This window comes from Pongo abelii, chromosome 9 (assembly GCF_028885655.2).
Source record: "Pongo abelii isolate AG06213 chromosome 9, NHGRI_mPonAbe1-v2.0_pri, whole genome shotgun sequence".
Classification (NCBI taxonomy): domain Eukaryota; kingdom Metazoa; phylum Chordata; class Mammalia; order Primates; family Hominidae; genus Pongo; species Pongo abelii.
Genome location: NC_071994.2, coordinates 124,338,829 through 124,362,531, shown reverse-complemented (window position 1 = coordinate 124,362,531; position 23,703 = coordinate 124,338,829). Strand labels below are relative to the sequence as shown.

The window sequence follows — 23,703 nt, the reverse complement described above, 5'->3', positions numbered from 1 at the left end:
TCATGTTTCCAGACCGTGTATGTTCATCAATGGGTTCTTGTTTCCTGGCTGTGGTATTGGGTGGGGGTAAAAGTAAAGATCCTTTCACAATTCGTTCTTTGTAATTTGTGCAATTTCAACCTCCCTCTCATTCTTGGGTCACAAGTCTTAACAAGGACATTTGGAGGAGCCCCCAAAGCCTATCCTTGCCCCCTGCACAAGAGAGACCTGTCATGGGGATGGGATGCCAGCTTACCACACCCAGTCTGGGTTCGCCAGTCTCCAACTGGAATGCCAAGGGCTTGGCACACAAGAGCATAGGCCTGGATGGCTTGGCAGAGGAGCGTGCCATTGTCCCTCACACTGCACAGGTCATACACGCAGCTGTGCACAAAAGCAGTGGGGTCCACGACAGTGCCACACTCCCACAGAGGGCCATCTGTCTTATTGAGGAAGCCGCAGTAGTCAGAGCCAAAGTAGAGGGCTTCAGTGACAGCGTCACACTGGGTGCAGTTGTCGATGCAGCCGGAGTCGCACTTCCAGTCCACATGGTACACACGCCAGCTCTCTCCCAGATCCAGGACAGACATGGCCAGCCTGCCATCCGGGCGGAGGAAGTCATCCAGTGGATTTTTATTATAGTTTCCACAGAGTCCACAGGTGGAGTTTATATAGGAGCCTGGGACGGAAATGGAGGCGTAGTGCTGGCCATCAAAAGTCACTAAGAGCCCAAAATCTGTTTCCACAGCAGTAGACATGCCACTCTGGTAGATCTTCACTGTCCCCAAGTCTAAGGTGACGGGCAAAGAAGTCACTAGGTCATTAACCTGCCAACAACAGTAATAGTGAAAGGCAGGTGAGCAGGTGCCCAGGCACTGGGTTCCAGCAGAGATCAGGAAAGGAAGGCAAAGCAACTCAACACTCCAGAGAGAATGGCCACCTAAACGTCCAGGCTCCAGTGGGCTTCCCTCTGATTAAGGCAAAGGCCTGGGGGAAAATGGAGAGAGCTGCTTGTGGGCCAGCCCAAGGACTGTGTATATGGGCTGTGATTGCTGTGGCATACCGAGTGCCACTACGGACTCCTCTGGGGACTGTGTGGTTGTCAACATTTCCTGGCTGGCTCTTGGCTAGCTTCAAATCTTTTCTTCAAAGACCAGTCACCTCCCTTTTCCTCTGCATTCCTCTAAATATCCATTCTTTAAGTCTCAGCTTAAGTCATGCATTTTCCAGGACCTCCTTCCTGCCTTTAGTCCTCCCGACCCCACTCTCAGCTCGAGTGTGTGCTGGGTCCACTGCTGGACACCATTTAGCTTTGAGGCTGTCCTGATGTAGTATTCTCCAAGTGTTGTACTCTGTAACTTCCTTGTATCAGAACTACGTCATGTAACCATTCAACAACAACACAATTAAACACCTGCTAGGTACCAAGCACTATGTCAGGAACTGAGATGTAAAGGGTTAAAAAACATAATTGCCCCTGCCCCTCAAGGAGCCTTCAGTCTGCTGAAGAAGAGGGACATGCATCGATACTTACAGCATACTCTTTAACTGTGAGTCAATAGAGGATACAATGGGAGAGTAGTAAATGAACATTGAATCCAGCATAGGGGAATCACGTAAGGTTTTTAGAAGCAGTTAAGTCTAACCTGGATCTTTAAAGATAAACAGAATTGGCCAAAGGAAGAGTGGAGGAAGGGCAGAGAAATCCAAGACAAGAGAGCAGAGGCAGGAGGGTGAGGAATAGCTGGGTGGGTTTGGGGGGCAGACACTGAGGTGTTACTGGACTACAGAGGGAAGAGATGGCTGAAGATGATGCCGGAGGTACAGGCAAGGTCCATTCATTCTACAAATATGTATTTAGGCCTTTCTGTGTACCTAGCACCGTTCTAAGGGTTGGGGATTAGCAGCAAGTGAAATGAACAGAAATCTCTGCCTCATGGAACTTACATTTTAGCTGGGGAGACGAACAACAAGCAAAATAAATGAGTAAAACTCATGTCAGATGAGTGTTAATGCAGAAAAATAAAGAGCAGGAAATACTTTTCTAAAAAGTGCTAAGGAAAAGGGTTTCTAATTTTAAGTAGATGGTCAGGGAAGACCTCCTTGGGAAGAAGACATCTGAGATAAGGAAGCAATCCATGTGGTTATCTGGGGTGAGAGTGGCTCTTGAGGAGGGAACAGCAGCCTTAGGTTGGGAGCATACCTGGGCACTCCCAGGATTACAAGGGGTGTGGGGGACAGTGTGTGGAGAGAGACAGCAGGAGAGGGCAGCAATAGATGACGTCAGAGTGAGAAGAGCAGCCAGAACAAGCAGGGCCTGTCAGCCATTGTAAAGACTTTGGCTTTGACTCTGAGCAAGATGGAGAGCCCAGGAAGTGTTTAAAGCAAAGGGTCAGCATGATCTGACTTCTGCTTTAAAAGAATTGCTCTGGCTTCTGTGTTGAGAACAGATCTGGGAGGGCCTTTTAAGCCATGTTAAAAACAAAACAAAAGCTGGATTTCTATTCTGTAGGGAGAGCCCTTGAATGCTTTTAAGCAAGGGAATGACATCATCAGATTTGTGTTTTAGAAAGCTCCTTCTGGATAGCATGAAGAAATTATTGAAGGAAGTTGAGATTAGAAACAGAGAAGCCAGACAGGCAACTGCTGCAGGAGTCCAGGGAGGTGATAAGGATGAGAGCCTGAACTAGCTGCAGACATGAGAGGGAGGGATGAGCTTATAGAACACACACAGCTGGACATGGTGGTTTTGCAATGGGGCATGAGAAATGAGGGAAGAATCAAGAGTGAGTCCCAGGCATCTAGTACGGGTGAGTAAGTGGCTTGATAAGCCTCAAAGAGAGAGAGTTAATTTTCTTTTTCACACTTACCATGCCTAGCACCTATGGACACCCATGCTCATGGGCGGGGATGGAATGACTTGTCTTAGAACAGCCCTCGGTGGGCTTGACTATAAGTGCACATAAACTTTCCAGGGTGTCCTGGACCCACACTGATTTCTGCCACATGAGAAAAACAAGGGTCTTAACTGTCATCATTGTTGCTACTTTCTGAGTTGTCTAGGAGATGAGATGACGGTCTGAGCATCCCTTCCAAAATTTACCGTGGCAGACGCCACATGCATCTCTCTGTCTCTATAGATTAGTAGTTGGTCCTCACCAGAATCACCCTTAATGGTCCATTCACTACAATGTAGGCTTTTGCTAGAATGTACTTCAAAACTCTTCCAGCCTCTACCAATTACCCAAAGCTGCTACCACTTTTTTTTTTTTTTTTGAGACAGGGTCTTGCTCTATCTCCCAGGCTGGAGTGCAGTGGCACTCCATGGCTCACTGCAGCCTCAACCTCTCTGGCTCCAGTGATGCTCCCACCTCAGCCTCCTGAGTAGCTGGGACTACAGGTGCACGCCACGACACCTGGCTATTTTGGCTATTTTTTTTTTTTTTTTTTTTTTTTGGAGAGACAGGCTTTTGCCATGCTGCCCAGGGTGGTCTTGAACTCTTGAGCTCAAGCAATCTGCCCTCCTTGGCCTCCAAAAGTGCTGGGATTATAGGTGTGAGACACCGTGCCCAGACTGCTACCACATTTGTAGGTATTTATTACAGCAGCACCCCACTCCTGGTACCAATCTTCTGTTTTAGTCTGTTTGGGCTGCTAGAGCAAAATACCATAAACTGGGTAGCTTATAAACAACTGAAATTTATTTCTCACAGTTCTGGAGGCTGGGAAGTATAAGGTCAGGGGGCTAGCAGATTCATTGTCTGGCGAGAGCCCACTTTCTGGTTCATAAATGGCACCTTCCAGCTGTGTTCACATATGGTGAAAGAAGAAATGAGCTCCCTCTGGCCTCCTTTCTAAGGGCACTAATTCCATTCATAAGGGCTCCACCCTCATGACCTAATCACCTCCTCAAGGTCTCACCTCCTTTACCATCACCTTAGGAGTTAGAATTTCAACATATGAATTTTGAGGGGACACAAATATTTAGATCATAGCAATGGGGGAAGGGAATAAGAAAATAAGCTTGAGAAATAAAGCATCCTGCAGAGAGCTAGAAGTAGAAAGAAAAACCAAGGAGTTGATTAATTTATTCTTATCTCCTGGTAGAGGGTTAGCCAACTCTTACTAGCTGACCTTGCCTATAATATGGCTTTTCCTACCCTAAGAGAAAAGGGAGAGAAGAGCCATATTATAGGGAAGGTCAGCTAGTAAGAGTGCTGAACACTTATCCATTGTTCTGTGGTGGTAAGTGGAAGGGGAAATCTTTCCCAATGTTGGTATAATTATGAATGTCAAATACGTCAACTGCTGAATGGGCTCCTCTTCTCTTACTTAAGCTCCTGATAGCAAGGGAAAAAAATCTTACTGTGTCCTAAAGCAGAAGCCATGGGGTAGGCTGGTTCTGGATATTTCTACAGTCCCCCTATCATCACAACCCCCAGGATGCCAGTTTCCCTGCCTCTGTTCTTGTTGCACTCAGGCTGACCTGACACCTGGGTGACTGTGGGTGTCAGTAACGTTCCAGTTGATACCTTTTTTTTTTCTGGCATAAGCGTTCATTGCACCCCCTTTCACTCTCACTATAGAGTCATTGTGCTTGTGTCCCACAGTGCTTAGAGCAGGAGATCCCAGAGAATTCTTGTCCCCAAGTGTAATTCCCTGCTTCATTCCTCTGACCCTGTCCTCAACCTATGGTTAGCAGACAGCTGATAAGCCTCGCCTGTTTGCTTGCTTTTCTTCTGCCTGCGTTTTGGCCATTTCCCTCTTCCACAATACCTCTCCCAGGATGTGGGTGGGGGCAGGCGGAGGAGGAGAGAAGTGGAGTCACAGAGGCACAGGTCTTGGAACTGAAAGAAAGTTCCATGGGAATGGTCATAGGGAGCCAGCATCCACCAAGCGCCTACTGTGTGCCAGGCTTTGTACTGGACATTGCCCTGTGGCTATTCTATTTAATTCTCATAACAGCCTTAGGAGGTCCTTATCATTTTCTCCTTTTATAGATGAGGAAATTGAGGATGGGGGCTGGTGTGACTTGCAAGTGACAGAGCCTGACTCCTCCTAGTCAAGCTCCAAAGCCAGGTTCTCTCCACTTCTCCCCGCTGCCTGTATCCCAGTGCTGAGGAGAGGCCGCCCAAGGCCAGCTACAGCCCAGGAGCCCTGCCTCCTAGAGGGCCCTGTCTCACAGACAAAGAAAACGAAGCTCAAACAGGCCACTCAGCTGGCGGTGGTGGCATAGGAATTTGAACAGGTCCAGCCCCAGAGTCCAAGCTGCTCATTGCCATGGGATAGTTGGCCTTGGCTCCCTGTTCACTGGAGCACCCTAAACTACTTGTGTTCATGTGGGGAAGAAAGATGAGAACTGGTATTAGCTAGAAGGAGACGCTTCTTCTAGATGGATTTTTACTTATGCTGCCTTTCTTTGGTCCTACTGGTATATCTAATCCTAAACTGTTTATTTTGTTATTTGAGAACAGTTCAATGGGGGAAAATCCATATATAGAACCCAGCTCCTAATCCCAGCATATGGAGACAGTGCTGGAGAAGCGGGGTCTGTGTTTTGGAAGAACAGATCTTAGTGGCCATTTCTGGTCTGGCACAGCATGGCTGAAGAAGTCAGCTGCCTCCCGGCATCTCAGGCTCCTTCCTGCTTCCAAGCCCTCTCCCTGCCTGTCCCCACATCACCCTGGGTCGGGGCTCTGCCATCCATCGGGCCAGTCTCCCCAGCAGGGCAGGTGTATTCAGAGACGCTTAGAAACCATTTGGCAAAAGGAAAAGGAAGCCATTGTTAGCCTGCAGTTGGAGTCACATAACCTTTTCTTTCTGAAACATTTACATTCACATCCACATCTCCCTGTCGCTACAGAAAATTGAGGAATCCATGCCCTATGCTTGGACCATGGAACAGAGTCACACAAAATTAGCAGAGCTGCTGGGCCTGAAAGAAATGACGGTGTCCCTTTCCTTCTAAAAAAAAATCTGACTGAGAATGAAAAAGAATTTTAATCAAAATACAAAATAGGAATAAAGCATGAAGCTTTCTTTTTCAACTACTGGTATCATACACATCATCCCCAAATACAGGAAAGTAGGGGGAAGCTAGTGAAAATTTTTTCTAGCTTGAAATGCCAGCACTTATCTACAAGGATAAGTATAGTGCTCAACAGCACAATATAAATTTAAAAGGGAAAATCTCCAAACTTCTGTATCTAAACTCTTAGCCTTGATTTGATATACAGAGCTGTCCCTACAAAGACTAACCAAATAGCAAGCACACTGGCATTTCAACCACAGTAATAGCTCACTTTCCTCATTATGAGACTGATAAACTGCACAGACCTGGAAAAGGCAGAGCCAGAAAGAGTGGAATTAGTTCCCTGGCCCTGCCTTTTGTTGGACACGCCACATCAATTAAAACTACAACACATTTTTTTAAAAAAGAAATAAATCCCTGCATTGGCATCAGTTCTGGTTTGTAATCTCTGTAATGACCTCCATGCAGGGGGATTAAGGATTGCACCGGGTTGCAGCAATCAACCCCTGTGGTCTTGGTTATTACTGCTTGAATAAATACACGGTTGCAACAAGGTCTTGATTAACACTATGAAAATTGGGGCCTGCACAAATTGAGTAATTGCTAGTAGCTTTTTGCTTTCTCTCTTTTGTTGATGTCCCTGCTTCAAATCCAGGTGGACAGTGACAGGAATCATTTGCATATGCTAAACTGGCCAGCAGAGACCCATGTTCTTCTCTGTTATTCTAGGTGGGAGTTAGGGACTGTATTCGAGGGGTGTCTGGGCAGAGCTTTCATGGGACTTTCCCACCCAAGCCTCACTAAGGAAGTCACCAAAGCCAATCCAGGTGCCTGCACAGGTGGTACCTCTGGAGACATCAATCAATTTGGAGGTTTCTCTGAAAATGAAGCAGCAGCTCTTGAGCAAACAGAATTGGGGCTGAGGTGGGGTGAGGATTATTAATCAAAGGCTGTAGTGAATTGGGGGTTTGTACTGCGTTTGTACCATCTCCAGGGCATGGCTATGTGGCTACAATTATTGCAAGCCAGGACCATGAGAAACTTATCTCTTTCCAGTTTTTCTGAACTCTCTGTGTGTGTGTGTGTGTGTGTGTGTGTGTGTGTGTGTCTATCAGTGTTTATGAGGGAACTAGGAATATAAATGTACTCTAAGTTTAAAAGCAGATAGACATGTTGAGGAGAGAGCTTAGGATAGCTCTTGTACACATAGAATTCGGCCCAGTAAATTATTTTACAAGCTATTTGCAAGGCAGGGAGAGCTGTGCATCTCTGGCACTGTACAGAGACAAACAGCAGAACCAGTAGATCTGGAGAAGTCTTCCCTAGGCTGAAGAATCTCCAGCTTCTCCATTTCCCCGTGAAGGATAGAGAGGGTCTCACCTTGACTTTTCCATAGCTTCCTTTGGGGATGAGAATCTTGTAGCCATTCACCTCCACTGAGAGCTCCTTCACCCAGGAGACAGCTGAACCTCCGCGGTGTTCATTCTTGGCCTCCACACTGAAGAAAGGGAGACTGGAAGTCTGCAAACACTGTCGGGCCAGCAAGTAGGCACAGGAGCCTTGGAAGTGGAAGAGGAAGCCGTCAAAAGTGTGGTAGTGCGGCTCCCCAAACACCACGCACGTGCTGGTCTCCACAGCGCTGCAGTAGAAGAATTTGCCTTTGGTTTCGCACACCTCGTAGGGGCTACAGGAAGCCTCCTGGCAGTAGATCTCATTGTTGAAATCCAGACAGCGACACTTGATGGTGCAGTTCAAGTCATCCCAAAACACCTCCCCTCGCCGAAGGAACTGTCCTGGGGAATAATGATATTAAAGCCAACATTTACTGAGCATTTACCCTCTGTGCCAGGCATTGGGCTAAATGCTTTACTTCCTTTATACCATTTAATCCATGTAAGAACCCTGTTAGGGAGGTATGGCCACCCTCATTTGACAAATGAGGAAACTGAGGCTTAAGAGAAGTAGAGTAATTCATCCAGGATCACTCAGCAACTCCGTGGTAAAGCCAGGATTCCGAGCGGAGTCTGTCTGAATCCCATCTGAGCTCTTGGTATTATTATCTCCATGGCTGGTGAGCAAACTCACATTCAAGGAAAACCACGTTATCATGAATCCATGGAATAGGGTATGATACTTGGAAGTCATTTCCTGCCTTTCCTTCCGAAGGAAGACCCAGTTTACCCAGGTTACTCGGCAACACTCATTGTTTGTTTGCTAATTTGTTCATTCATTCAACAGACATTTGTTGGGGGCCCAGTATGTGCCGGAAAAGGTCAATAGCACTAATTAGGAGTCAGATGCATGAGTATAAATCCCAAACTCCCTGGGAAGGTTCTGGAAAGCACTGACCACTTTCTTGCACGTTTAAAGGCTCATGAATCCTGCAGATGCTGCTTAGGCAGGATTTACACCTACACAAATTGTCTTCTTTCCCACTCTAGGGCCCTGTCCAAGTCCAGGACTTCTCTCTGTCTATGCACCGGACAGACCTTGCTGACAAATTCTAGGTCAGGAAGAGAATGAGGAAAGGGGAGGGGAATGGTTTAAAGAGATGTGATAATTTTTAAAACGCTATTATTTCTTTGGTAGACATGCAGTCTTTAAAATCATTTCTGTAAATAAACGACCTCCCCCACCAAAAAACTTTGAAATTTTCTGGTTGCTAACATCAACCTTTAATTGAAATAGAAACACATCTGGGCTGGGGGCTGTGATCTAGTCCTTGCTGGGGGGGTCGGGGTCAAGAGAACTGGGCAGCAGTCACAAATCTGCAATCCATTTCCAAGACTACTCATTCAACTTCCACCTGTCTGTTTTCCTAACCTGTAAAATGTGGATACTGCTATTTCTCATCCCTGTCTCACAGAGAACAGTGATGTTATAAAAAAAGTTGACACGGGTTGATAGAAGTAGAAGCACTTGTAAAATGAGAATGTCTGAAAAGGCAAGTATCAAAGACACAGCATTAAGCAATGTAAATAACATCTCAAGTTTTTATAAAACTGACTATCGAGTGAATAGCACAAGGCTGCAAAGTTAACCCAAATGGAGGGTGCAGGTGCATCGGTAACAGTCTTGACTCTATCTGCCCAACAGGAACAATGATGTTTCAACAGGCAATTCCATTTTATACCTGTTGAGAATAGGGTTGAAAAATGAGAGAATAGATTTAGTCACATTCCCAATAGGTCATGTGCATCAGCCCTGAAAACAGGTCCTCAATCCTCAGCACTCCTTGGCACTAGTTCAGGGCTGTATGTATTGTGACAGCCTCCACTCAGCATCATTTCCAGGCCCTGCTTTTTCAGGCTTTCAATAAATGAGAGGAAAATGCCTTTGAATAGAGGAGGTTTGGACCAAAAGGTAGACTCTTTGAGATAATTTTGTTTGTGGAATGATGATATAATAAACCAGCTCTACGGAACACTTCCCCTGCTATACCCCAGGCCAAATCCCAATCTCATTAGATTGACATATGTCCAGAGGCACATAAAAATGCATAGCAGTCTATATAAAGATATTGAATTCATCCTGTATATGAAACCCAAACCTATAACTCAGGAGGAAAAGAATGAAGTCAAAGTGGAGACTGTGTACACAGCTGGCATCTGACCAACTCCACAGCTCTGCAAGCCAATGTTTTCCATTATCACAGCATTTCATTCCCAGGACTCAGGTGAGAGGCTGTCACTGGGCACTCATGTTGTATGGCCATAGCCAGTCATCTCTGTGATGCCTGGACAAAGGGAAGAGGTATTTGGGTAAGAGTCTGCAACTTCTGAGGCCCCTGGTCCAGGCTATACAGGGGAGGGAGATAATGTAGTATTGAGTTGGTATCTCTCACAGACCTTAAGTGATGCTGTATTTACACTCTGTAGGGGAGGAGGGTACAATCTCAAATCCTAATGAGCTCTGGAACTAGATTATTTCCTATCCAGTTAATGCCAGCTTAGCTGCAAAACATTTATTTGTTATTTTGAACATGGGGCACTTTACAGAGCCCACAGAGGCAAGGGTCCGGGCAGGCCATCTTCACACATGACCTACCTTAGAGCGAAGGCACTAATCACAGCACAGGGAATGGGGCAGAGGGCACAGGTGTGTCAGACCATGTGAATGTGGCTTTTCTGTATAGTAAACACATTGAGCCCAGGTGCAGTGGCTCACACCTTTAATCCCAGTGCTTTGGAAGGCTGAGATGGGAGGATGGCTTGAGGCCAGGAGTTTGAGACCAGCCTAGGCAACATACTGAGACCCCATCTCTACAAAAAATAAAAATTAGCTGACATGGTGGTGGTTCTTGTAGTCCCAGCTACTCAGGAGACTGAGATGGGAGGATCACTTAAGCCCAGGAGTTTGGAGTTCAAAGTTACAGTGAGCTATGACCATGACACTGTTCTCTAGCCAGTCTGGGTGACAGAGAGAGACACTGTCTCCTAAACAAAAAACAACAACAACAACAAATTGAAGCTGAGCCAAGAAAGAACCCCGAGGCCTCCCAGGGCTACCAAGACAAGCAGTCCAAGCTTCTATCTGAGGGGGTAAAGGCACCTCCTCATTCCTATCCAAAACTTCCTTAGAGGTCTGGAAACACTTTTCCCATGGTCTTCCTCTGTGATTCCACAGTACCCTACACAAGTGTCTATCATAATATGTCTTACGCTGTGTCATCATTGTCCCCACGGCTCTGTCTCCTCTACCATAGTAATGTCATGGGCAGCTAGAGCAGCTTTATCTCCAGCACCTCACAGAGTGGCTGGCATTTCAATGGGGCTCTTAAAATGTTTTTCAGAAAGATGCAATGGCTTGCTAAATGGCTGGATGACTTGATGGATGGGTTGGTGGATGGGTAAGTAGGTGGACGGGTGGGTAGGTGGACGGATGGGTGGGTGAATGGGTGGATGGATGAATGGATGGATGGGTAGGTGGATGAGTGGGTGAATGGGTGGATGGATGAATGGATGGGTAGGTGAATGGGTGGGTGGGTAGGTGGATGGATGGGTTGGTGAATGGGTGGATGGATGAATGGATGGATGGGTAGGTGGATGAGTGGGTGAATGGGTAGATGGATAAATAGATGGGTGGGTGGATGGGTGGGTGGGTAGGTGGATGGGTGAGTTAATGGGTGGGTGGGTAGATGGATGGAAGGGTGGGTGAATGGGTGGATGCATAAATGGATGGGTGGGTGAATGGGTGGATGCATAAATGGATGGGTGGGTGAATGGGTGGGAGGGTAGGTGGATGGATGGGTGGGTGGATGGGCGGGTGGGTAAATGGGTGGATGGGTGGGTGGATGGGCGGGTGAGTAGGTGAATGGAAGGGTGGGTGGATGGGCGGGTGAGTAGGTGGATGGATGGGTGGGTGGATGGGTGGGTGGGTAAATGGGTGGATGGGTGGGTGGATGGGCGGGTGAGTAGGTGAATGGAAGGGTGGGTGGATGGATGGGTGGGTGGATGGGCGGGTGGGTAGGTGGATGGATGGGTGGGTGGATGGATGGATAGGTGAATGGGTGGGTGAGTAGGTGAATGGAAGGGTGGGTGGATGGGTGGGTGGGTAGGTGGATGGGTGAGTTAATGGGTGGGTGGGTAGATGGATGGATGGGTGGGTGAATGGGTGGATGCATAAATGGATGGATGGGTGAATGGGTGGGAGGGTAGGTGGATGGATGGGTGGGTGGATGGGCGGGTAGGTAAATGGGTGGATGGGTGGGTGGATGGGTGGGAGGGTAGGTGGATGGATGGGTGGGTGGATGGGCGGGTAGGTAAATGGGTGGATGGGTGGGTGGGTGGATGGGCGGGTGGGTGAGTGGGTGGATGGGCGGGTGGATGGGCGGGTGGATGGGCGGGTGGGCGGGCGGGCGGGTGGATGGGCGGGTGGGCGTGTGGGTGGATGGGCGGGCGGGCGGGCGGGTGTATGTGTGGGTGGATGGGTGGGCGGGCGGGCGGGCGCGCGGGTGGATAGGTGGATGGATGGGTGGGTGGATGGACTAATGAACAGAGGCATTATTTCCTTCTTCTAGTTTCTGTAGCTTCTACTCCTGGAAGTAGAAATATTATCAGAAGTTCTGTTTTCTAAATATTTTTGGACACAAAAAAGCAGGAATCCATAAACCAGGATGTTTGTCTGAAAGTCCACAGCGAGTTTGCACATCCAAAGGGGTTGATAGTTCAGAAAAGGCTCCACTTTGGGTGCCCAATGTGAAGGACATCCATCCAGGGTCAACTACAGCTTATTCACAGATACCTAAAGTCAGTTTTGATTCTCCTCAAATTCCTGCACGTTTTGCTGATGCTGGGAAGATTTTAGGAGAAGTTACCATAAAGACTTGTGCTACTTTTTGTTTCTTTTTTTTCTAATCATACTAGGAAGTACTGATTTATCCTCATAGGAACTTGGCAATACTCCAATTGCACCCACTCCTGTAGATCTACAAAGTGCAGATGACAGAGTGAGAATAAGGATGAGAAGAAAAACGTAAAGGGCGAGGGGAGGAAATGGCAACAACAACAACGAAAATAATTTTAAACAGGAGGGCTGCCTTCTGTCCCTCTGGCTCAGAAATCACTCAAGATCTTGGTCCATTTCGGAGTTGTTCAGAACTGATAACTGTGCACACCCCAGAGAAGGACTTCCAAAGCCGCAAGGTAGTGAATGCAGGGTTTTAGCTCCTGATGTGATGAATGCGCATGCTGAAATTACTTTGATCTCCATCACCCAGCTGAGAGATGTCAAAAGAGTAAGGCATCAGGAATGAGCCCGCCCCCGTGGCTTAAAAGCTTGCCTGTCAATCTACACTAAACAAACCCTGCCTTGCCACAGACAGAGGAAAAGCTTTACCCCTGGAGGTGCAGCCATTGGCTGGGTCAATTTCCTTTCCGTCAACTTTAAATGCCCAGCGGCCTGGAACATTGACGTTTGTGGTCTCCTGGATATTCACGATCTCGGGGGTTCTTGACCCCGGGAGGCTGAAGAAATTGGTGAGGTTTCCACCATTAAATCCTGCCTGCAGCACAAAAGGAAGACAAGATTTTTGAGTACAAAAATCCCCCATGGGTTAACTGGCCCGACTACCTTATTTTTAAAATCCAGCACCTCTAAAATCAAGAGCCCTCTTTTCCTGGAGTCATTGGGGCCAGCATTCTAGGAGGGAAAGGACTGCCTAGTTTATTTCATAGCCGAGTCAGGGTGCCAAACACGGGCAGGACTAGCCTCGTAATCCACCTGCGAGATCAGACATGCGTCTCTAGTTAAAAGCTGGTGGCAGGATTCCCTCCAGGATGCTGAGCCACAGAAGCAGAGACTGCAGCGACGGAAACACGCAGGGGATGAAGTGGAGAGCCACCTACCTGTGCCATCACTCCACCAAGACCTGTCAGGGGGTCGCCACCACTCGCCGTCCCCGTGGTCCAGTTGATTTCATAATAATTGAAGAGGGTGAATGTATAGGAGCCATCGGACACCAGGACAGCCTGGAAGGTGTTCACCTACAGGATGGGAATGCTCAGTCTCATGACTTGCACTCCCCAGGAGGTCCTGGCCCCAAGGATGTCCTCCCTTCACCCTGCGCCCTCCCCACCCACAGGCAGCTCAGAGCTGCTCTGCAGCCAGGCCCTCCAGCTCTGACTCCTCTCTGAATTTGTTCTCGCCTCCGGTGGGAAAAGCAAGACATGTGGGATTGTGCTTCTAAAAGAGAAATTGCCTGAGATAAACCCAGAGTCTGACTCAGCGCCCACTTACATCTCTGACTTCTACCAGACAGAAAATTCAGAGGCCTGGCTAAGCATGTGATAATATGAAAGCACCTATAGATGGCAGCATGAGAATAAACTACAGGAAAGACTCGGCCAGGGACCAGGATGCAACCACAGGTTCCCCTTGCAGAGTGGATTGGAAGAGGGAGCAGATACCAGTCCGTGTGATTAAAGTGGCCATGCGGATTGCGCTCTCTCCCTTCCCGGAAAACAACATTAATCTTGATGAGATGTCTCCCCTTTTAAAAATGGAAGTGGGAAAGTGATTTTTAAAAAGCACTTTGTGGGGAGAAATTACTCCTTTAATTGAGCATTTGTGCATCACTTTATTTCTGAAAATCGTTAACATTCATCTGTACCCCAGACCAACGCTAAGACGGGTGATCGTATTGGCCCACGCCTATCTTATAGTTAAGAAAACTGGGGACTGCAGGAAATGAGTTACTGGAAATTACACAGTGACCCAGCAACAGAAAATGGGATTTGCGCCAGTTCCCAGTCCATCTCTCAGAGCACTGCCATTCCATGCTGTCTTCATTTTAAACTTTTTAGGATAGAGATGTTATTTAAATTCATATGAAACTTGTAAACGGTTTTCAGAAATAAGCTGTAGCAAACCCTGTCCTTTATATTTTCCTCTTGCTAATCCTTACCCCTTGTCACATGTTTTCAAAAAATTTAATAGAAACAGAGTTAAAAGGAGAGGCTGCATTGACCTTTTTCTATTCAAACCTAGCACTTTTCCCAGCTGCCTGACACTCTGTCCGATGCAGAGGAAGACACAAATCCTTATCCTGTGTAATCAGACTGGGGTAGAGGATCTTGGAAGCCCCAAATCTCCCCATTCTAGATGATCCCAGAAAGGGAGGCAAGCTATGAGTAAGAACAGCCCTTTTTGTAAAGAACTTTTCTTCCCATGCTCTGTGCTGGCCACGGCTGATGGCGTTTGTGATAGACTTGCTCAGGTATACGCCTTCAGTCTCTGGCCCCATTCAACAGAAGAGGAAAGTGGGACACAGAGATGAGTGAGCAGTAGGCTCAAGATTGCTGTAAGGTCACCAGCAGGCTCTTGTTCAAGGGACAGGGGCAAAGTCAAAGTCACACAGGGACTAAAGCTAGAGCCTCCTTCAGACCAAGATTCTCCTTCAGAAGGGAATTCCTTCTCCCACAGTGAAGCTGGAAATATCTTTGGTCCAAGAAGATCTCAAGAGCAATCCATTTCTAATCCCTGAAGTCACCTCTAAACCAACCAGCCATCCCAGTGACACCCCAGAGGCTGACTGCCACCCACACGCACCTCAGCTCACTCTCACACATTCCTACACTACGGAATTCTTCAACGTTCATTCTAAGACTCTTCTGGATAAAAAACCTTTTTTGCTTCTGAGGACTTCAGCGATACCCGGAGGACGCAGCTGAAGAAAGAAGAGTCTGGGATTTGGAGTTAGAAGACTTTGGTTTGAACCCCTGCTCTGTCTCCTAGGAGATTGGAATCCTATTCTTTTTCTTGCCACTTCAACGAGATACTTGGCCTCTCCCGGCCTGTTCCCTTCACTTGAAATTGGAGACAGTACTTGTCCGGGAACATTTTGGGGGGGGTTAAATGATATGCAAAAATAGCCTTCAGCACCAGACACATAGTAAACCCTCAGCAAATATTAGTTTTCCTTCCTTGAAGTAAACATGTCCCCTTTCCTTCCCTTCTGTTGGCCTCACAGGAGAATTTTTGCCTTTGAAAGACCTCTCAAGCCCAGTGTTTAGCTGGCCTGATAATATGTGTTTCTATACAGAAGGGGAAACATGGAAGAACGGGATGAAAGAGGTGGGGCCAATTTCAAAGATGGGGATGGATGGACACTTTTGCAGCTCCAGAGAACTACATCATCTTTTTTTACTCCAAGGAGCTCAAAGCACTTAGATGTTACTTCATTCATCCTCATAGAAAGAGTTCTCACCTAGTTCAGAAATTTACTCCAAAGTATAAGCCAGAAAGTATCTAAATTATCTTGCCATTTTTATTGCCAATGGAAGTTTTTTTTGAAAAACTGGTGGTCAGCATTTGATAGGCATTTCTTCCCCACACCCCATGACACTAAAATTTATCGATTGCTGGCATCCCACATACTAACGCTGTAAGATATGAGGCTTAAAGGACATAAAACATCACCCGAGGAGTCGTTAGCGATCTATAACGTGACAGAGGGAAATGTATGCTTCTTTAGAGGTTATTTCTAGCCAATGCATCGCTGTTTAAACTTGTGTCTTTCTGTTCTACAGAACCTCTTAGCGATAAAGTGCTTCTTGATGCTCTGGCTAGAAGGTGCTAAAACATAATGTGTTCGTGGTGTCGCAGCTGTGAACTGCAAACCCAGCACTTTTTCACCTCTCTCTAACTCAGTCGTTTTTGTTCCACCCCTCGACAATTGACTCGTTGCCAAGGAAATTGGAAAACAGATGGAATTGGAAATAATCCTAAGTAAGTGGAGGGCAGATTTTTTGAGTTTCTTTGCTTACTAGAAATTATACAGTTGAAGATGTGTCTACTACTTCAAAACTCTCCACTGGCAAAGTCACCCAAACAAGCTGCAGGCTTTTGTGAAAACTGCATTCTGTCCCTTTATGTAGAAAGTTGATTATCTCTGCAATAATGGCAGTGATAATCTTTCTTATCTGACATTTATTTGACTGCTCATTTGGGATTTCAGAGCAGATGTTGAAACTTTATTCATGAAACGCTTTCACTGCCCACTCTAACATCAAATATAAATAATTTCAGCCTTGGTCACAATAAAAAAAAATGTCACAACATAATAAAACGAGCCAGATCATTTGGGCCCAAACTTGGAACACTATTTTTCTCTTTCAACCAAATTTTATTGGGGAGAGAGGGAGGAAATTAGGCATAGAGAGAGGCATTTGTACCTTGGGCAAGAGAAAAGGACCTTTGGGTCCCTAGATGGGTGCCTAAGCATGTGGCCTGGAATGGGTCTCAGTGCCTCAATCACTCTCCTGCAAAACAGCAATGTCACTTACAGCAGGAAAGTTTTTGAGGGTTTTTTTTAGGCATTAGTGATGATTTGTGATAGGGGTGACATATCTTCTGAAATATTACAGCTGACTGGGCTGGTTAACTGTGATAGTTCCCTCTGTTTCCTGCAAAGTGGGTAGCAAGACTCATTAGTTTAACTCAAGGGAACTGACACTCCTTAGCTCTAATAATTAGACTCCTTCACGGTAGTGAAGATGGACAAGAATTAGATGTCAGGTTATGAAGTGGAAAGCAGAAAATCTGAATTATTACAGGTGTGGTGCTGCTGCCTCCATAAAACGTGACTTCCTCCCATGTCACAATGAAAACCCAAGTGGCAGAGAAGGTTGTCATGTCTTTGAAGTACTTCCTGATGTCCTTGGTGGCTCTTTTCAAGATGACAGGGTCCATGGTCTCTCTGTAATAGATCTCGCCTCGAATTCCATTGTGCACATCTGCCCAAAATGGGGCGATGAAGGCCCTCCCATCTGTCAGGGGAAAGGATTCTGGCGTGAACTGGCTCACTAGCACATTGAAGGAAACAACTCCGTTGTTATTGACCTACGAAAATAAGAGAGGTTTTGCACAGTGGATCTGAAACCATAACAACTTCAGAGTCACAAACCAAGACATTCGCCTAATTGTATGAATGAAAACAACTTTTAAACTACTGACTTAGAACCCCCAAACACCGGGTTCCATTGCTCAAACTAAGAGGTTTGTTTACTTCCAGACAAACTCATTGGTTTTCTTTCACATTCGATTTGTAACCAGCTTCATTTCTGATTAATAATCAGTCTCATTTTCATGTTCCCTATCCTGTCTCTGTTACACTTATCAAATGCTCCTGAGTTGTGCTTCTGTGTGTGTGTATGTGTGTACTGCAGGTGAGATGTGCATGTGTGTGTACTGAAGGGTGTGTGTGTACTGGGGTGAGGTGTGTGAGTGTGTGTTTGTGTACTGGGGTGAGGAGTATGGGTGTGTATGTTCTGGTGATGGTGTGTGTGTGTGTACTGGGGTGAGGTGTGTAAGTGTGTGTGTACTGGAGCGGGGGTATGTGTTTGTGTATTGGGGTGAGGCGTGCGTGTATACTGGAGCATGTGTGTGTACTGGAGTGGGCTTTGTGTGTGTATTCTGGGGTGGGGTGTGTGTGTGTGTACTGGGGATGGGGTGTGTGAGTGTGTACTGGGGTGAGAAGTATGGGTGTGTGTGTTCTGGTGATGGTATGAGTGTGTGTGTACTGGGGTGAGGTGTGTAAGTGTGTGTGTACTGGAGTGGGGGTATGTGTGTGTATTGGGGTGAGGCGTGTGTGTATACTGGAGCGTGTGTGTGTACTGGAGTGTACTGGAGTGGGCTTTGTGTGTGTATTCTGGGGTGGGGAGTGTGTGTGTGTACTGGGGATGGGGTGTGTGTGTATACTGGGATGTGTGTGTGTGTACTGGGGTGGTGTGTATGTGTGTGTGTATATTGGAGTGTGTGTGTACTGGGGTGGGCAGTGTGTGCGTACTAGAGTGGGTGTGTATATATGTATTTACTGGGGGTGGGGTGTGTGTGCTTACTGAGGTGGGATGTGTATGTGTGTGTACTGGGCATGGTGTGTACATGTGTGTGTACTGAGGGTGGTGTGTGTGTATGTATATTGGGGTGTGTGTGTACTGGGGGTGGTGTGTGTGTGTATGTGTGTACTGGGGGTGGCATGCGTGTACAGACAGGGAGTAACATGGGTACTAAGCACAGATTCAGGGTCACTAATACAAAATAATCAGGAAAAATAAATAAGCATGGAAGTAAAGTTAAATTCGAAAATTGAGGTGCCCTATGTTAGGCCTTGCTTCCTATTTTATGACAAAAGAGGAGTGTCAGAGAAAGATAAATCAAACACTCCTTCATCCAGCTCCAGTCTCTGATGAAAATATTCTGCTTTGGGTGAGACATTTAAAAGACCTCCACTGATGTCACAACCACTCCTGGGCTCAGAGCAAGGACAAGGTTAAGACCTACAGATGCCCAGTTCCATTCCAGCTCATGTGGTGTGATAGTGTTTTCATACAATCGCTGCATAAAAATGGAGGCATGACTACTTTACACTGTTTATGTAAATGACTATCTTATGGTGATTTCTTCATGATTTGTAAATGGCTTAGTAAACCAATTAAATAGGAAACCTTACTGGAAATCACAAGCCAAGATATACTCTCAGTTTACAAGGGACCTGTAAACAATTCAGCCTCTGCCTGAATCTGCAGCTCTGTACGTTGGTAGATAAACTGATTTAACCCCGTGGCTGACCTGGCTTCAGCAGCAGAGGTGCCTGTAATGGGAACTGCAATTCTTGGATATAGAAAACCTGGAGATAATTTTCCTATACATTCCAATCATATGTTAAGTTCCTGTTAACCAGTAACATTATGGACATTAACAGTGGCCCAGATGCCAGAGGCAAGTTATCAAGGCCTGGGCCAAGGGTAGGTCTACATGTTTGGAAGCAAGGCTTTGGGTTTGGAAGAGACATTAAGAGCCTATTGTCTTCCAGTAATTGGGAACATCCTAGAGGCTTGAAGAAAACTGCACTACTCAAAGTGTTGGAAACGCAAGGAACAATTTACCCTCAAATAAATCTGCCTCAAGCTAAGGAACCTCCTGTTGCAAGGGCAAGAAAAAATTCTTCAGACTCCATATCACACAGTGCAATAGAGAAGAAAAACTAGCTTAACTGGGCTTCCAGCACGGAATTCCTCACTCCCTTATTGCCAAAATCAGGTCAACACAACCCAAAACTTAAAACCAGCTATTACAAACACAGACTAGGGAGGCCCTGCCATGAATAGAGCATAAAAGGCGTTTCAGGATGTCAGAGTGAAGTGTTTGCTAGGGAACAATAGGTGTAATTAAAACACACAGACTGGCAGAGGAAGCTGGTGATGACTCACATGTGTCTTGATTATATCCTATGGTTGAGATCAGTGGTTCTCAACCTTTTGTGGGCATCAGAACCACTTGGAGGACTCATTAAAACACAGATTACTGGCTCCTCCTCCCAGAGTTTCTGACTCAGTAGGTATGGGGTGGGACCTGAGAAATGACATTGCTAATGAGTGCCTGTGTGACCCTGCTTCTGCAGGTTCAGGGAGCACAGTTAGGTAATGGAATAGTGAACTCTTTTCTAGCAGAAATCATCCCGGAGCCATAAATCAAAAGTTGGGGAAGAGAGAGGTCCCAGACGTAGAGACGGCCAGAGGTGGGCATGCTTAGGGTTGCACTCTTCCTCCAGGGGTGTGGTATAATCCCTCACCCAGTTCTTTAAGGCCAACAATAAAGCCAGGCTCGGCTGCTCTGAATCTTCCTCTTCATGTGCAACAGTTTCGCTAGCAGCAAACCCAATGATCCAAAAAACCAAAAACAAAAACCTGAGAACACAGGTGCCCAGGAGAGCTCTGATCACAAATGGGACCATTTCTTAGTGTGGGTTGGGTGATGGGACCCTCTGGCCTGTCTACAGACCCATATTGAGGGTGGCCAATTCTGCAAACAACTTTGATATAATAGTTGATTACCCCTCTACTGTGTTCCGACTCTGCTTCAAATTGGTAGGAAGCCCAAGAACAGCAGATGCCTAAACTTTTCACACCCCCAGAAGGGAAAGAAAAATGATATTGCTCCTACTGTGGTTCATTGTATCTTTTTATCTCGTTGAGTAGCAGAAATAATGTTCATGGCATTGGGGCTTCTGCTTCACTTCTATGTTTAATCACCCACAAAAGCAATTTATTGCCCTGTATACTCCTCCACTATGAACATTAGCCATTAAATATACCTTTGACTTTCTTAATCATAAAACCTATCAGCTCATGAAATCTCAGAACTTGTCGTTTTGGCTGCCAATAAATCCTCCCTTCCCAGAGCTCTGGAAGAGGATACTTAAAATGCTTTTCTTAATGACAAACAAAAGGGAGGGCCAGAGAACAACAGATGGGCTGCTTCTCCACTTACATAGACAGTGCGGTAAGGAACGCCAAAGAAGAAAACTGGGATGGCCAACTTAATCTCAGATGAGCTTCCATCATCTACTTTAGGGGTTTTGGTGTCATTCTGCCAAAATGGATACATGAGCTCCCTGGGCTGAGCTGTCAAGAGAGATGATGGTTAGATAGATGGCAGCTTCCTCTTCCATTTGGCAAGCTACATCTCTCCTACCTACTGAAGCCAGCTTCTTTCAGTAGGGCTTGCAAGCTGAACGCAAGTCATACTGCCTTGTCATTCATCCTAAACCTAGGCCATACACAGCGCAGTACCTTCTGCCTCTGGGAAACGGGAGAATGGGAGTGACATTGTTTCTCCATAGGAGAAAGCACTTTGTGCACGTTCTTGCACTTTCATGCATCTTGGTGCTATCTATGGCTACAGCTGGCTGGAAATTTGTAAAATTTCCCTGGGACCTTGAGCTTTCTGGGTACTGAGAGGCAGCCTCTAGCTCTGGCATGGCCACAGTTTTGAAGCTCCCTTGCTAGCTCAAGAATTCCACTATCGTGTCTTTTCCTGAAAGGAGTTCCCTCCCTCTTGCCCCACAATTGGAGAAAATCCCAGATCCCAGAAGGAAATAAACAACATTGGGAACTGGGACAAAAGTGGGAGGAGAGGATTTGTAGTAATTGGCCCATGAATGACCTTGATTGAGGGCTGGCCTTGCAAGAGGCTCTTTGTCCAACTCCTTTTTACAAAAGACAGACATGAGATCCTCCGGGGTCAGAGGGTTCGGTCCTTGAGAACTCTTTGGAGAGAATGAATTGCAGGGCTCTGATTGGTCCTCCTGGTCACCGGAGAGCCATCACACAAACACACACTGCACCCCGCCATGACAGGGTCACTTCCTCTCCTGGCTTGCTGCTCCCAGGTTTCCCGTCCATACTGTTGCAAGATGTGGCTCAGTTTTGTGGAAGAAATGAGACAAGTTCCCTAGGGTCTGCATCACTGAGGATCAAGTCCAATAGCATCTGTGAAATAATCTACATTTTGGGTATTACTTTTCTCTGCTTCTGTCCTTTCTTCTCCTGAATGAATATAAGACAATACGACACTATCGTTTTCTCCCTTTTTTCCTTTTTTTAAATTTCTCATTCTCGGGGGCAGGGGCAAGACCATTCTGGGCATCGGTCACACTTCTTGAGGTACCTGCTTGCAGCCATGAGATGCCGATGCCCCCATTCTCCTGTCGGGCCTTCTCCTCGGGAAAGTCCCTGCTCTGTGCTGATGGAAGCAGTAGGCCGGGGAGCAACCGGCCAAGGACCATCTTTGCTCCTTTGGGAGGCTTTTAGTGAATAGACAACAGCTCATGTAAAAGAGAGTGCAAAGGGGCCAGAAAGCAGGCCTGTTGCACCAGGCCAAGAGCCAGCTCTCCAGTTCTGAAGCAGGGAGCAAGAGGAGTTCTGCCTCAATGGAGCGCTAATTTCTTTCCAGGGGCTGACATCCAAGGAGAGCAGCGAAACTAATCCGGTCATTAGTGTATATGCATGGTCCAAACCCCAGAAGTTGCTGAGAAGCCGCCCGAATTTAAGGCTGTAGGAGGCGCTGTGTCGGATCATAGGAGCTCTGGGCCCATGAGCTGTATTTAATGTTACAATCAGCAGGTGAAAAGGGGTCTTCTAACATTTCTATTTACATAATAGTAACCAATTAAAAATTCCTGGAAGGTATTCATTAAAAAAAATCTTTATAATCTCTACTACAGTATTATACACAGGTACTTATTTCTGAAGTTAACAGTAACAAATTATGTCCTGGCATGGATTTATCCTTCATGGGGAACTTTTTAGGAGTCGTGCCAAAGTATGAATGAGGGCTCAAATTCACACTGAATTATCACCATTTGTATGGAAAGATTAATTTGTATTTTGGGCTGCATTGATTGGCCAATCTGCCTAGGGAATGGAAAACCTGTAATACTGCATGGAGGAGACAGAAAACCATGGCCAGGGAGAATGACCCTAACTTCCTCTTCTGCTGCAAAGGTGAGGCAGTTTACAAGATTCTTCTCTTTGTGGGTGATCCTAATTAGTTCACAATTTTGAATAGGAAAGAATGGACAGTTAAATATTTTTAATTTTAAGAAGGATACAAACAATAAGAATATCTAATATGGTAAATAATACTTGTCAAATGAAAAAGAGGGTGCTAAATACAAGGGCGTAGGTTTAAACTACAGTAATTAACACTGCAGAAGCCATTATTATTTATATATATATATATATATATAAAACTGTTAGCAGCATGGCCTATCAATAACATCAGAGTTGCTAAAAGAAAGAATATCGCTATCCATGCTTGCCCTAAGCTGAGAATTTCACAATAAACATAGCTGTGTTTCCAGGATTTTTTTTTCCCACCAAATAAAATGTACTTTCTTGGAGATAGGGTAGGAGGTTGAAGTCACGGGCCCTCTTTCATTCTCGTGGGGTTTCACACTATGGTTTAACTGTTTAAATTCACGAATTCTGGAAAAATATTAGCACTGCACAGGGGCTTGACGTGTTCATCTCAGACTTGTACTCATGTGCCACTTGAACTAGACAAACTCGCAAAGTAAAGAAAGGTGCCTTAGAATTTTAGCCATAAAAAGTTAAAATCTATGTAGACAGCCCCGTCTTGGTCTAAAATCCAAAACAACAGTAGAGAAAAACATATGTGGCCTTTCACTTACCCAGGGCAGTGCTACACAGAGAAAAAGAAGGAATCACTGAGGGGAAGAATTGTCTTATTTAACTTTAAGTTTTAGATTTGGGGGCCATGTGAAAGGTCACTGATACACAAACCACTGACATCAATGCTATTGTAATTTCCTAGTTTTTGGCCAAAATAAGTAGATTCTTTAAAGTCTCCACCACAAATTAAATGCCTTAATGGGAATCAGTGATCAGACA

The 23,703-nt window shown here is 46.0% G+C and overlaps 1 protein-coding gene across 15 annotated transcripts in view; it reads right to left on the bottom strand.

The window, feature by feature from the left end:
- LOC100459434 (tubulin-specific chaperone cofactor E-like protein) overlaps positions 1 to 23,703 on the bottom strand; it is a 161,081-nt gene that overhangs the window by 58,183 nt on the left and 79,195 nt on the right. For all 15 annotated transcript variants that reach the window (XM_063711482.1, XM_063711481.1, XM_054525268.1 and 12 more), the window contains 6 exons: positions 20,780 to 20,913; positions 17,063 to 17,350; positions 13,357 to 13,494; positions 12,848 to 13,013; positions 7,391 to 7,803; positions 236 to 806 (listed from right to left, as the gene is read on the bottom strand). In XM_063711482.1, the coding sequence (XP_063567552.1) occupies positions 236 to 806; positions 7,391 to 7,803; positions 12,848 to 13,013; positions 13,357 to 13,494; positions 17,063 to 17,350; positions 20,780 to 20,913 (1,710 nt within the window). The remainder of the gene's footprint in view (positions 1 to 235; positions 807 to 7,390; positions 7,804 to 12,847; positions 13,014 to 13,356; positions 13,495 to 17,062; positions 17,351 to 20,779; positions 20,914 to 23,703) is intronic.